We start from the raw sequence: 13,428 nt of genomic DNA on the forward strand, positions 1-13,428 counted from the left end.
GGTGCCACATGAAAGGTGACTGCACAAAATAAAGAGCTCATGGTGTTTTGGATAATATATTAACATGGATAGAGGATCGGTTAACAAACAGGAAGTAGAGAGTTCGATAAACATTTTCAGGTTGGCAAACTGCATCTAGTGGGGTGCCATGGCTATCAGTGCTGGGGCCTCAACTGGGGAGGCAGTGCCATAGTGGTATTGTCACTGGGCTAGTATTCCAGAGACCCAGGGTAATCCTCTGGGGACCCTGGTTTGAATCCCACCACGGCAGATGGTGAAATTTGAATCCAATAAAAATCTGTAATTAAAAGTCTTCTGATGACCACAAAACCATTGCTGATTGTCGTAAAAACCCATCTGGTTCACTAATGCCCTTTAGGGAAAGAAATCTCCGGCCTTACCTAGTCTGGCTTACATGTGACTCCAGACCCACAGCAATGTGATTGACTCTTGAATGCCCTCTGCACAAGGGCAATTAGGTATGGGCAGTAAATGCTGGCCTAGCCAGCGATGCCCACATCCCATGAGCAAATTTAAAAAATCTACAAACTATAATCTTGTTTTTGATGAAGGGACAGACTGTATTGCAGCCAAATTTGCTGATGATACAAAATAGGTAGGAAAGCAAATTGTAAGAGGAACACCAGGAATTTGCAAAGGGATATAGATAGGTTAAGTGAGTGGGCAAAAATTTGGCATCATGTGGGCAAATATGAGGTTGTCCACTCTAGCGGGAAGAATAGAAAAGCAGAATATTATTTAACTGGAGGGAGACTGCAGAATGCTGCAGTACAGAGGGATCTGGGTGTCCTTGTACATGAATCACAAATGTTAACATGCAGGTTCATCAAGTGATTGGTAAGGCAAATGGAATGTTGGCCTTTATTGCAAAGGGAATGGAATATTTAAGTAGGAAATGCTTGCTACAACATTACAGGACATTGGTGAATCCACACCAGGAATACGGGGTACAGTTTGGGTCTCTTGTTTGAGGAGGCATATACTTGCATTGGAGGCAGTTCAGAGAATTAAGGTTCACTAGGCTGATTCTTGGGATGAAGAGGTTGTCTGATTGTCTTATGAGGAAAGGTTGAGCAGGTTGGGCCTATACTCATTGGAGTCTAGAAGAATGAGAGGTGACCTTATTGAAACATATAAGCTTCTGGGGGGGTTCGACAGGGTGGATGCTGAGAGGACGTTTCCCTTTTTGTGGGAATCTAGAACTAGAAGGCACAGTTTCAAAGGGGTCTCCCATTTAAGATAGAGATGAGGAGAAATTTCTTCTCTGAGAGAGAATCTATGGAATTCACTACTCCAGAGAGCAGTGGAGGCAGGGTCATTGAATATATTCAAGGCCGAGTTAGACAGATTTTTAATCTACAAGGGAGTCAGTGATTATGAGAAGCTGCTTTGGGTGCAGCCTTGTTTGATCACAAAAGAAAAATCACCACCATTTGTTTATTTGATTGCTAATAAGCAGTTATGTGCCATAAAAGAAGCCTTATTTAAGAAAATAAGATGAACAGAGCTACAAGTTTCATGGATTTTTAAAATATTTTTATTTATTATTCTGTCACTTGCACAATGCCAAGGTCAGAAGACAGTTCTGCTTCGTGCCGACTGACCATTTCTCTCAACAGTCATTCTGCCCATTGTGGTAATGAGTGAAATTTGTTGTTCAATGATTGGAAACAGCCCACCAGTCCTACAGGCCTTCTGGCTGTCCTTCAATGGTGCGCCTAGCTGTCTGACTATCCTCCAATGGTACTCCAGGCTGTCTCTGACTAACTTTCAATGGTAGCTTTAGTTGTCTAATTGTCCTCCAGTGATACTTCTACCTGTCCAACTATCCTCCAATTGCACCCCTAGCTGTCCAATTATCCTCCAATGATACTGCCAGCTATCTAAGCATTATTCAAAGTTCCTAAATGTCCACTATCTTCCAATGCTGTTCCTAGCTGTGTCTTTTCTCCAAAGGTGCTCCTAGCTTTCCAGCGATTCTCCAATGGTGTTCCTAGCTGTCTGACTCTCCTCCAATTGTGTTTCTGTCTCTGATTGTTCTCCAATAGCTCTGTGACCTGTCCAACTATCCTCCTATGCCGCTTCTAGTTGGAGCACAACCTTTCAACTGTGATCCAAAGGAGTCAACAGTTTCCCAGCAGGGCTCTGAGCAGTTCAGAATCCTCTATTAGTACTCTAGCAGCCCAGTGGTACTCCAAATAGTTCAACAGTTCTCCAATGAACTACCCTGAGTAGTCCAGCAATTATTCAAAGGTACTCTTACCACTCCACTAGATTTCTCAATAGCTCTGTAATGAATTTCCAAACTATTTAGCAGTACTTCAGAATCCCAATGGTGATGACACATTTGGCCAGTAACATTCCACAGAGTGTAACAATTGAAGCAGACCAAAAGTGTATTAAAAAGGCCAAAGAATTGCTTCCTATATAACCCTGCAGTCAGCTCATGAGAATGTCAGTGTCCACAAATGGTGGAATGACATTAACAGTCCAACAACTGAAGCATTCCAATAGTGCTTCATACAATCCAAAGAATCCTCCAATTTTATTCTCAGAGGTCCAAAGATCCGCCACACTCATGTTCCAGTGATTCTCAACCCCTTCAATGGTGCTTCAAATGGTCCAACAGTCTTCCAGTGATTGTCCAGTCCAATACAGCACTGTGCTCTGATCCAAGCAACCTGAGGCTTATTTAACCTAGTAATTAGTCTACAGTTCATCCATCGTGCTCTCCCTGAGGATAGAAAATGTTAAAGAAGGGTACTTTTTTTATAACCAAAAGGTACAGTCAGATTATTTTGTGGGACACCAAGGAATGTTGATTTATCTTTTTGTCTGTCAGTCAGTCATTGTACCAATTGGTTTCATAAATGTTTCTCCATTGTGGGGCGGGGCAGGGACTACATGATTAACTGTACATCAAGGAATAATCTGATGTACCTCGGCAGCTTCCATGGTACAATGACTGACAAGGTTTTGATAAGGGCACATGGAAACTAAAACTTCAACTGCTTTTCAAAACATGATGGACCTCAACATAAAGGAGCTGTGATATTTCTAACCGTTGATGCACATATCAATAGTCTAGAGCAGATTCGGCAGAACACTGGAAAAGAGACACTGAAACTGGGCAGAGATTCGCCATAATTGTCCAGGTAGGCTACTAACCCCACTTCCCTCCAACAGATCATATACAGTTTGCACTATTATGAATTCTCCCTGAATTTGGTAGACATCTTGAGGAAAATCATGAGATAGGTTTGGTTGAAGAAACCCATTTGACCATGTTCTCCCAAATATCAATCCTACCATCTTCCTATTGCTGCATCCCATTGTTTCTTGCACTAACCTAGTGTCTGAACCTCAATCGTCTTTACAAACAACCTAACCCAGTGGTTGATCTCCCTCTACCTCTGGACATCTTGTCCTAAATTTGCCCAGGACTCAATGAAATGAATCACTGCAAGTCTGTGGCAAGGCAGTAGAAGGGGCAATCAACTGAATTTACCACCTTATCCAAACTTGAGGGGGTTACATCGTGCATTCCTGGCTCTTTTTCCACCCTCAACTTGACTTGAACTTGAACATCAAGGATAGCTCGAAGTCTTTCATGATCTCAATTGGACAGCTGCAACCCCAGCCTCACCGCGTCTCAGGAAATTAAAAAATATTTTGGTGTTAACCGCAAAGTTTCAAATAAGCTCTAATGATCATGTTGAGCCCAGAAATCTTCCTCTTCTGACACATCAATACATGACAATTTAAGCAGTTACATATTTCATAAATTTGGTCAAAAGACACAAATTGGGAGCTTTCGAGATCAGGAATATGCGTCAACATCCCAGTCACATTAATTTTGTTGATTCCAATTCACCCCTAGTGAACTCGTGTCGCAAATGACCCCAATCCAATAGTGATGCACAAGGGGATCCCGTTCTTCTGACTAATACAAATTAAATAAGAGTTTAAACACCAAAGCATGATTCTTAGGTAGAATCTGCTTCATTTCCTTTCACAGAAGTTAACAATCTTCATGGCCATATTATTTTTATATTTGAATCCTCAAAACCAACCTAGGAACTAGGACTTACGAGCAGGAGTAGGCCATTCAGCCTTTTGAGCCTGCTAATTGGGAGTAGCACAGTCTCTTATCCAATCCAAGCAACATTAGCCATTTGCTCGTGAAATTCAACCTCCAATGCAATGATTAAGAGTCAAAGCTTTGGTGCAAGGTTCCCTTCTGCCATTGGAAACACACACCATTAACTGCGTGCACCCCTGACCCTCGCCAGGGCACCTTCGCCCGAATCATTAACTCTGTTTCTCCCTCTACGGATGCTGTCAGGCCTGCTGAGCATTTCCAGCATTTTCTGTTTTTATTTCAGATTTCCAGCATCCGCAGTAGTTTGCTTTCGTTTGACTAAGAAATTGGATATACAGACATTTCAGTTTTGGATGGAGCAGGATTTTGGTTGCTCATTGCCTCCTATCACCCTGAGAGTGCTGACATTGCTTTTACCAGCAGAAGGTGGCAGGGCTGGGCTGAACCTTTGAACTTGCCTGAGGCAGTTGGGAAATCAGGATAGTGCAGGGACCCCTAACAATGGCAAAAGATGGTCAAAGAAAATCAACATTATAGTAGCTCATCGATGCTAGTTACCAGGTTACACCAACCCAGGAACAGCACTGCTGTTACTAATCGTCTCTACTGTGCCCTCTTATTTTTGTTTCTTTTGCTTTCACTAGGCTGCGACAATGAAGTGTTAAGGTCTTGAAGGAGTGCGCTCAAGAGTGAAGCCCCTCTGAATAATCAAGGAGCAGATTGTGGGGGCACCTGTTGCACTAAAGGCTGGACCATCCCACCCTCCCATCTGAAAGAGACTGTATGGCCATTAGTGACCTGCCTTAAGGGCGAGGCAGTAAGATGGGGTGGAATGGTAGACAGGCCTTAAAAAGCAAACGATAGGAATATTGTAACAGCGCCTTGGAGGACTCAAAGTAAGCTCTTGTAAGTACAACTCTTCCACTCAAATCCTGACAGTTGGCAGGTACACACGTAAATTTTGGCTTCCATTTTTGCACGACTGGCTGTACACAGCACCCCCATTTCACTCCTCGTAGTGTTTTAAGTAAAGTCGGCCGAGGACAGTCCGGGGTCTCAGCTGTTGTTTTCGGCAGTCAGGTATTTGAGTGCTGCAAACCCGTAGCGACGTGACATATCCTGCTGGAACTCCTCCTTCAGCGTCTTCAGACATATTCGATATTGCTTGTTGGAACGGAATTTGGTGATGTCGAAGCTGGGGGCGTGAGGCATGTGGATCATGTAAGCGTTGGGGAGGACGATAAACTCATATTCCTGCAACAACATAGAGAGAGATAGGTGGAGAACATCCTGTCAGATATGTGTGCAAGTACAGATGACTGGAGGAATGAGCTTGTGGCTTATTTGTGGTTTTACCAGCTCTGAGACAGGAGGTGGATAGTCTCCCCTCATCAGACTAGAATAAAGTCTCCAAATGCCTGACATCCAGGGGTAGTGTTCCCACCTCTGAGTCGGGCAGTTGGCCTGGGGCCTACTCTAGACAGCCCCACTCCGAATACTGTGATGATGTCCAGCTTGGGTGCAGGGAATCCCCTTTGTTAAGGGGAACTGGGCTTATTTAGCCTTGGTTGCAGCCTCCCTCGCAGGAGAAGGCACTCTGAAGATTAAAAACAGCGAAGAAGGCAACAGAAAACCAGCTCAAGTGGGATACTTGGGTTAGGATCTGCCCTGCAGTACAACTCAAGAGATGGATGGACAGAAGCTACTGGGGCCATCAGGTATCAGAAATTCCTATTGTGCTGAATACTGTTAACAGCAATCAGCCACGTCATAACCCAAGGTTACAGATTCAAAGCTCAGGAATCTTTTCCCCCTTTTGTTCCCCTCCTCTCCTGACTCCCACTGAGGTACACTTCCTCAACCATTCAGCAAGTCTTTATGCGCAATTTCAGTGTTGGCAGGCTATTTGGTCACAGAATGTATGACAGTCGAGACAGATCCTGAGCTCACCTGATATTCTTGTACATTTACAGGAGTCAGTGGACAGTGTCCAGCAGTCGGAACTCTGCATGCCTCATCTCCTTCTCTAGTCCAAGGGCAATGAAGTCAAAATGGAAGCCCCGCCCCCCCCACACCATTATGCTGCCACAGGCCAGGGATCGAGAGTGAGCTTATCAAGATTGCACGGCTCAGCACCACACAGAGTGATCTGTTCGCCAAACAAACCATCACAAGAGCTTTACAGAGGGAACTGTTCAAGGAACAAAGTCTGTTCCTTAACAAAATTGTATATTTTGGAATTAAAAATGTAACTTAAAAGTTTTAATTTAAATCCTGCCTTCTTTTAATGAGAACAAGATACTAGATGTTTATAAAACAGCGATGTAGGGCTGTCATTGGAACTTGACTAATCAGAGAATTTAATTACCCTTGCGAAGTGACTTCTTTAGGATCTCAGTCACATATAATGAAGGGAGGCAAGGTGATATTTTTATCATAAGTTCACTGAACATCCTAAAAAAACTCACCAACAATACCATTATAATTACAGTTAGATATTAAAGGTCTCGGCACGAATTCAAACATGGGCAGGGGAGTTATCTCCGATGTCCTGGTCGATATGTATCGCTCAGCCAACATCAATAAAATAGCTTATCTGTTCATTATCTCACTGCTGTTTGTGAGAGCTTACTGTGCATAAATTGACTGCAGCATTTCCTACATTACAACAATGACTACACTCCCAAAAATAACTCAATTGGTTGTGAAGCACTGGGGGACTTTCTGAGATCATGAAAGGCGCTACAGAAATGCAGGTCTTTCTTTCACATATAACATGCACTATCGAAGGTGCTATCTTTTGGATGGAACATTAAAACCAAGGCTGCGGCTGCCCTCTAAAGTGGGCATAGAAAATCCCACGGCACTATTTTGAAGAAGAGCAGGAGAGTTCTCACAGTGTCCTGGCCCATATTTATTTATCTCTCAGCCAATATCAGTAAAATAGATTATATGGTCATTATCTCACTGCTGCTGGTGGGAGCTTGCTGTGCATATACTGGTTTGCACGCTTCCTACAACAATGACTACTCTTCAAAAGTATTTAATTGGCTGGAAGGCACATTGGAACTCCTGAGGTGGTAAAAGGCACTAGAGAAATGCAGGTCTTTCAGTTTTTTTCTGCCTTTCTAAGTTTGGACTGTATCCAGAAAGCGCATTCTGGGGCAGAATAGCAAACACAAATTGGAGAATGAATTAACAATCCTCTAACAGAGTTGCATCCTTAGAAATCTCAGGCTCCAGTAGGGTGAGCCAAGCATCATACTGATTTATTTGAAAAGAGGAACTTTCAGTGATGTTGAGCTATGGGACTTTAAGATGAAATATGAGGCTAAATCTGGTGGTGACAGTTATGGGAGCAATTTGGAATGATGGATCAATGGAATCACACAAGAAGCATACTGCACATTAGAGTATATGAGCGAAAGACTGATTTCCTCCATTCCATATATCTTTCAATGTAATAAATAAGACAGCATACAGTACTGCTTGAAACTACACAATTTGCCTAAAGATGCTGAAGTGGGATGGATTACGGTACCTGTGCATCCAGCTCCATGACATGTGCTACTTTATTCCAGCCAAACCCGACGAACCTTCTGTCGTACTCTGGGCAGTCGTGCCTTACTACAACGTAAGGCTCAAAGTCTGCCTCCCAATTGACGTGATAGGGGGTGGTGGCCGTCCGCCATTTGGCAAAGTTCGTTGGAGCGTGACCCTTGGTCCAAACATGATACCTGCAGAGCAAAGTCGGGCAGTGAATCCCAGGTGCTCACTATGCAAGTTTCAGTGCTCACAGCGATGTGTTCATGTGAATGGGATTTGCCCACTATACTTAATGGTCAGTATAACATGGTAGAGCCATTACAGTATTCAATTATATTCCCTTTGCCCTGTATTTCCACTTGAACTTGCAGCTTATTTAAATTGCAGCCACAAACTGTGACCCTCACACCACTTAGAGGGGATTAGACGCGGGTTTAAGTACACATTAACAAGATATCACTTACTTACATTTCTTCTTGCATTTACTGAACCTTAATGAGGTCAAACAAGAGAGAATACACAGCTGTTTCATCCCAAAATAAACGTTAAAGCAAATAGTTAATGCTTTATGGCCAACATAAGCAACAGCCCATTTTAAACATAGGCATTTTAAGAGGGATGGACTGAGAAACTTCAATCAGCAAACCATCCCATCAAACTCATGAAGCTGTCAGAGGTTAGGAAGAGGGTTTCTTTAGTATGTTACCGAGAACAAATTGGATTTGTGCTATTGAGGAACCCATTTACGATTTTGTTTCGGTCAACAGAGGAAAGTTTGCAAGTGGAGGTGTAGTCAATCCCTGGATTACCAGTTAGGCCTATTCATTCGGGACCATTTATCAACAACAAATCATTTTCTGGTATGTCACTGCAGTCTTCATTTACAGAAAGGATAGTTTTGATAATTTGGATCACCATGGGCTATTCTTCTAACACCTATGCAGCATATCTGGCTGATGTCCATGCTGCATTTCCCATCCTTCCCATGGGTCATGATGTATTACACTGGATTCTTCCCCCTTCCCTCATGAAGGTCCTGATTGTTGTTGGGTTATGGCTCTGCAGGCGTCTGCTTCTCCTCTGGCGGATCTCAAAGTGTGAACACAGACAACAACTGCTGTGGGGCTATTTGACTGTTGAAGCATCGTAGCCAGAACTGAATTGGTCCTCACCTGAAGTCCACACTTGACCACTTTCCAATAGGGGGTGGTCATTTAGCAGATAACAGGTGCTGGCAACTCTAGTTGATGCTTACCCTCCCTACCCAGAGGTACTGAGGCCAAGTGCTGATGGCCTGGCTGAAATCAAGTGTAACAGATTTTATACAAAATGCATATTCACATTATATTGCATACATACAGTTATAAATGTGTTACAGGTGTAAAAATCTAATCTCTTTAGTCATTACCTAAAAGTGAAGAGCGTTCCCATGTCTAACATGGACAATAACTCCGCTTTAGATTTTGGGAAGGACAGGCGATAGCGGAGAGTCTCAAACGCTGGCACAATTAGAGCTTTCTTTGTGTTAGCCATATCAAGCTGGACAACAGACTTCCTGCAAGAGAAGGACACACACACAGACTTCAGAACTGCAAACACTTCTGATAACAGAATACAATCCAGGACACTGTGTAAGAGAAGGGGGAGAGGAGACAGATAGAAGGGGTATGGGGGAGAGAGGGAGACAGATGATGCATAGGGGAGAGAGGGAGGTAGAAGGGGGTTTCTGTCTATGCCTCTAGTGCTTGCAGTACTGGTACATTCCTGCAGATGGTGCTGCTGACCCACAGCAGAACGTGCCCATTATTGCGAGGACGGATAAGCAGATCTCTCCATCATTATTCCATGATTGTTTCCAGGGATGAACTGTACGCTGTGCATATCAGGGAACAAGGGTGGGGAATTAAAATTAAAATTCCACAGCCGTTTCAAAAGGCTTTCCCGGTTTAAATTCTGAGAGAGCAATGTGAAAGATCAAAAATCACAGGGTGCCAGACGGGTAAAAAGGTAAGTGAGAAAAATCAGCACGTTGGGAGGAGAGGTGGGCAACAATGCCCAGTTGGGTCCTGAGAGAGGGAAAGAGTTCTACAATCAGGATACAGTCAGCACACAGCAAATAAAGCTGATGGAATTTCTTTGGGCTGGATGTGAACAGAGGCTAACATCAGATCCATGCAGCAACCTGTTCCCTCTACCCTGCAATTCCTCAATATGTCCTATTGAGATATACTATAGTTTTATTCTTTCATGGGATGTGAGCAAATTTGATGCCCATCTCTAATTGCCCTTGAACTGAGTGGCTTGCTGGATCATTTCAGAGGGCAGTTAAGAGTCAACCATATTGGTGTGGGTCTGGAGTCACATGTAGGCCAGACCAGGTAAGGATGGCAGATGGTTACAACTATCAATGATGTCAGTGTCATGGTTACCATTACTGAGACTAGCTTTCAATTCCAGATTTTATTAATTGAATTTAAATTCCACAGCTGCTGTGGTGGGATTTGAACTCGTGCCCCAGGGTCTCTGGATTAGCCTAGGCCTCTGGATTACTAGTCCAGTGACATTACCACTATGCCACTATATCCCCTTAAGGTGTTGTGTCTCCCCCTAGAGTGTGGTGCTCAACTCTGGTCTCCATGTTACCAAAAATATAGAGACATTGCAAAAGTGCAGAAGAAAGAATAACTGAGAGATTCTACCTATCAGAAAAAGCTGAACAGGACATGGCTTGTTTCTCTACAAAAAGAGACTGAGAGGTAACCTGAAATAGGTCTTTAAAATAACCAAAATGTTTGACAGGGTAGACAGAGGGAAGGTGTTTCCACCAGAACTAGGAATCAGAAATATATGACAGTCACTAATAAAGCCAATAGGGAATTCAGGAGAAACTTCTTTACCAGAGAGTGGCTAGAATGTGAAACTCGACACCACTTAAATGCTAGTCACCTCAAGCACTGTAAGGAGAAGCTTTTTAGACACGGAAGGGAGAAAGGGATGGGAGGTTATTCTGATAGGGTAAGGTGAAGAGGGACAGGAGGAGACTTGTGTGGATTATAAACACTAGCATGGAGCAGATGGGCTGAATGGCCAGTTTCATTGCCATAAACTCTATACAATTACATTTCCACTGTTGCCACCATTCAGCCTATTCTTTGTGCTGTGTGGAGCAAATGGGAGCCTGCCTGGGCAGATACTGGACTTCATCACATTCATTACCTGAGGTACTCATAGAGACCATACATAGGGAGGAAGTCAATGTCGGACAGGAACATGTAGGGTGTGTTGACGTGTTTCATCGCTATGTTCCGCAGCAGATTGACAGGATAGAACTGTCCTTCCTTGTAGACGATGTGGTAGCCAACGTTGCTCCTGCTCATCAGAACCTCTGATCCCTGGGCGTAGCGGAGGAACTGCTGGGCCTCAGCATCAGACAGGTAGAGCGCAAGGCTGATGGGCCCCTCCCAGTGCTTGCAGATCGCCTCCAACATCTGCAGCCTGAGGAAAGAACAAAGTTAATCAACAGTGAGCAGTCACTAAATAAGAAACTTGTAAGGGATACATATCACGGGTAACACAACAAGTTGTACATTAGAAGAGTTAGGGTAGTCGAAGGTAATGGAGGCGCTTTGAAAACAGGTGCAGGTCATATTGCTAATGAAAATAAGGAACTTGATCAAATAATTATTTTATGTCGATCTTCACAGCAGAGAAGAGGATAATATTCCTGACGTTCCTGAGAAACTAATACTGAATCAAGGATTGGAACTCACTAAAATCAACATAAGCGAGGAAACAGTATTATAAAAATTGTGGCATCAAAGGCTGACAAATTCCCAGGGTCAGCTAGTTTCCATTCCAGGATTTTTATTTAAGTGTGTGAGAAATTTGCAGAAGATTTAGAAATAATCTCCTAGAAGCCCCTCCATTCAGGAATTGTCCTTTTAGATTGGAAAATTGCAATTATAATTCCAGTAAGACAAGCGAGAGAGAGAAAAACAAGGAAGTGATGGACCTGTTACTCTAACACCTGTTGCGAGATGGTATTGGAAGCTATAAATAATGTGGTCTCCTCTACACTGGGGAGACCAAACGCAGGTTGGGTGACCATTTTCTAGAACACTGCTGTTCAGTCTGCTAGTGTGATCCCAAACTTCCAGTTATTTATCATTTTAATTGTTTACCATACTCTCACACTGACCCCTCTGTCCCCAGTCTCCTGCACTGTTGTTAGTGAAGCTCAACATAAACTCGAGGAACAGCACCTCATAGTTTGATTAGGCACTTTAAAGCCTTCCGGACTTAACATTGAATTCAATAATTTTAGATAACCTCTGCCTCCATTTTTTTAGAATGCAACTGTTGTTAATGATTCTGCTATTCCCAATTACTCCTCCTCTAGACCCATCTTTTGTTTCTTTCCTTGTCCCCACTGCCATCTCTTTTTGCCTTGCACCATTATCCCTTTTGTCATTTAATCTTTCCATGGACGCTGCCTGATACATAAGAAAATGCAAATCAGGAGTAGGCCATTCGGCCCCTTGAGCCCACTCTGTCATTCAATATGATAAGGCTGATCTGACTGTGGCAAAAATCTGTCTAACTCAGCCTTGAATATATTCAATGACTCAGCCTCCAGTGCTCTCTGGAGTAGTGGATTTCAAAGATTAACAACCCTCTGAGAGAAGAAATTTCTCCTCATCTCCATCTTAAATGGGATGCCCCTTATTTTTAAAATGTGTCCCCTGGTTCTATTCCCCCACAAGGGGAAACATCCTCTCAGCATCTACCCTGTCAAGCCCCCTCAGAATTTGGGTCTGATGAAGAGTCATATGGACTCAAAACATTAATTCTGTCTTTCTCTCCGCAGACGCTGTCAGACCTGCTGAGTTTTTCCAGCAATTTTTGTTTTTGTTTCAGATTTCCAGCATCCGCAGTATTTTGCTTTTATCCCCTCAGAATTTTATGTTTCAATAAGATCACCTCTCATTCTTCTAAACTCCAATGTAGTATAGACTGCAGCGGTTCAAGAAGGCAGCTCACCACCACTTTCTCAAGAGCAATTAGGGACGGGCAATAAATGATGGCCTAGCCAGCGACGTCCACATCCCATGAAAATATATTAAAAAAGAGTATAGTCTCAACCTGCTGAAACTTTCCTCATAAGACAAACCCTTCATCCCAGAAATCAACCCAGTGAACCTTCTCCGACCAGCTCAGTATTTCCAGCATTTTCTCTTTTTTATCATAATTAAATAATACTTCGTTCTCGTCCAATTAGCTTTTGTGTTCTTAAGCCTGTCTAATATTCTCCAAGTGGTGTGGGATCACAGTTTGTACTAAACACTGGTCAGAATAGGGTTAGAAACTGGGAAAAAGGTCACTAAACAGAAGGAGCATTCTTGTTATATTCTTGTTGAGTACTGTAAAAGCACTTCCACATTATAATGATTATTGAGTTTGGTGGGTAAATCATGTTCATACAAAGCTGCCTACTCTAAGTGGTGAGGACTGTATTCCTTTGTACTTGGTGAGCTTTTTCGTGGTAGAACCCAATCTCACGATCCTATCAGCAGCTGAATAAATTGGACAACCACATGAGAAACTACAGATGAGATGAGGCCCGTGCCCAACAGATTCCAGTATGCAATGCATGGCAACAAATTAAGACTCATAGTTGAACAAACAGCCTGCACATTTTTGGTGCTTCAGAAAGTAAACCTGTGGAGCTGGATAAAGTGAACCAACATTGCAACATTGCA

General features: G+C 43.0%; 1 protein-coding gene across 1 annotated transcript in view; it reads right to left on the reverse strand.

The window, feature by feature from the left end:
- Positions 1-1,942: 1,942 nt before the first annotated feature.
- Positions 1,943-13,428, reverse strand: part of LOC144696788 (xylosyl- and glucuronyltransferase LARGE1) — a 366,558-nt gene continuing 355,072 nt past the window's right edge. Inside the window, exons 12-15 of the mRNA XM_078568532.1 lie at positions 10,886-11,164; positions 9,078-9,224; positions 7,665-7,860; positions 1,943-5,377 (exon numbers count right to left, since the gene is read on the reverse strand). Of these exons, the coding sequence (XP_078424658.1) occupies positions 5,180-5,377; positions 7,665-7,860; positions 9,078-9,224; positions 10,886-11,164 (820 nt within the window). The 3' untranslated portion in view covers positions 1,943-5,179. The remainder of the gene's footprint in view (positions 5,378-7,664; positions 7,861-9,077; positions 9,225-10,885; positions 11,165-13,428) is intronic.

The sequence above is a fragment of the Cetorhinus maximus genome, chromosome 22 (assembly GCF_964194155.1).
Source record: "Cetorhinus maximus chromosome 22, sCetMax3.hap1.1, whole genome shotgun sequence".
Taxonomy (NCBI): domain Eukaryota; kingdom Metazoa; phylum Chordata; class Chondrichthyes; order Lamniformes; family Cetorhinidae; genus Cetorhinus; species Cetorhinus maximus.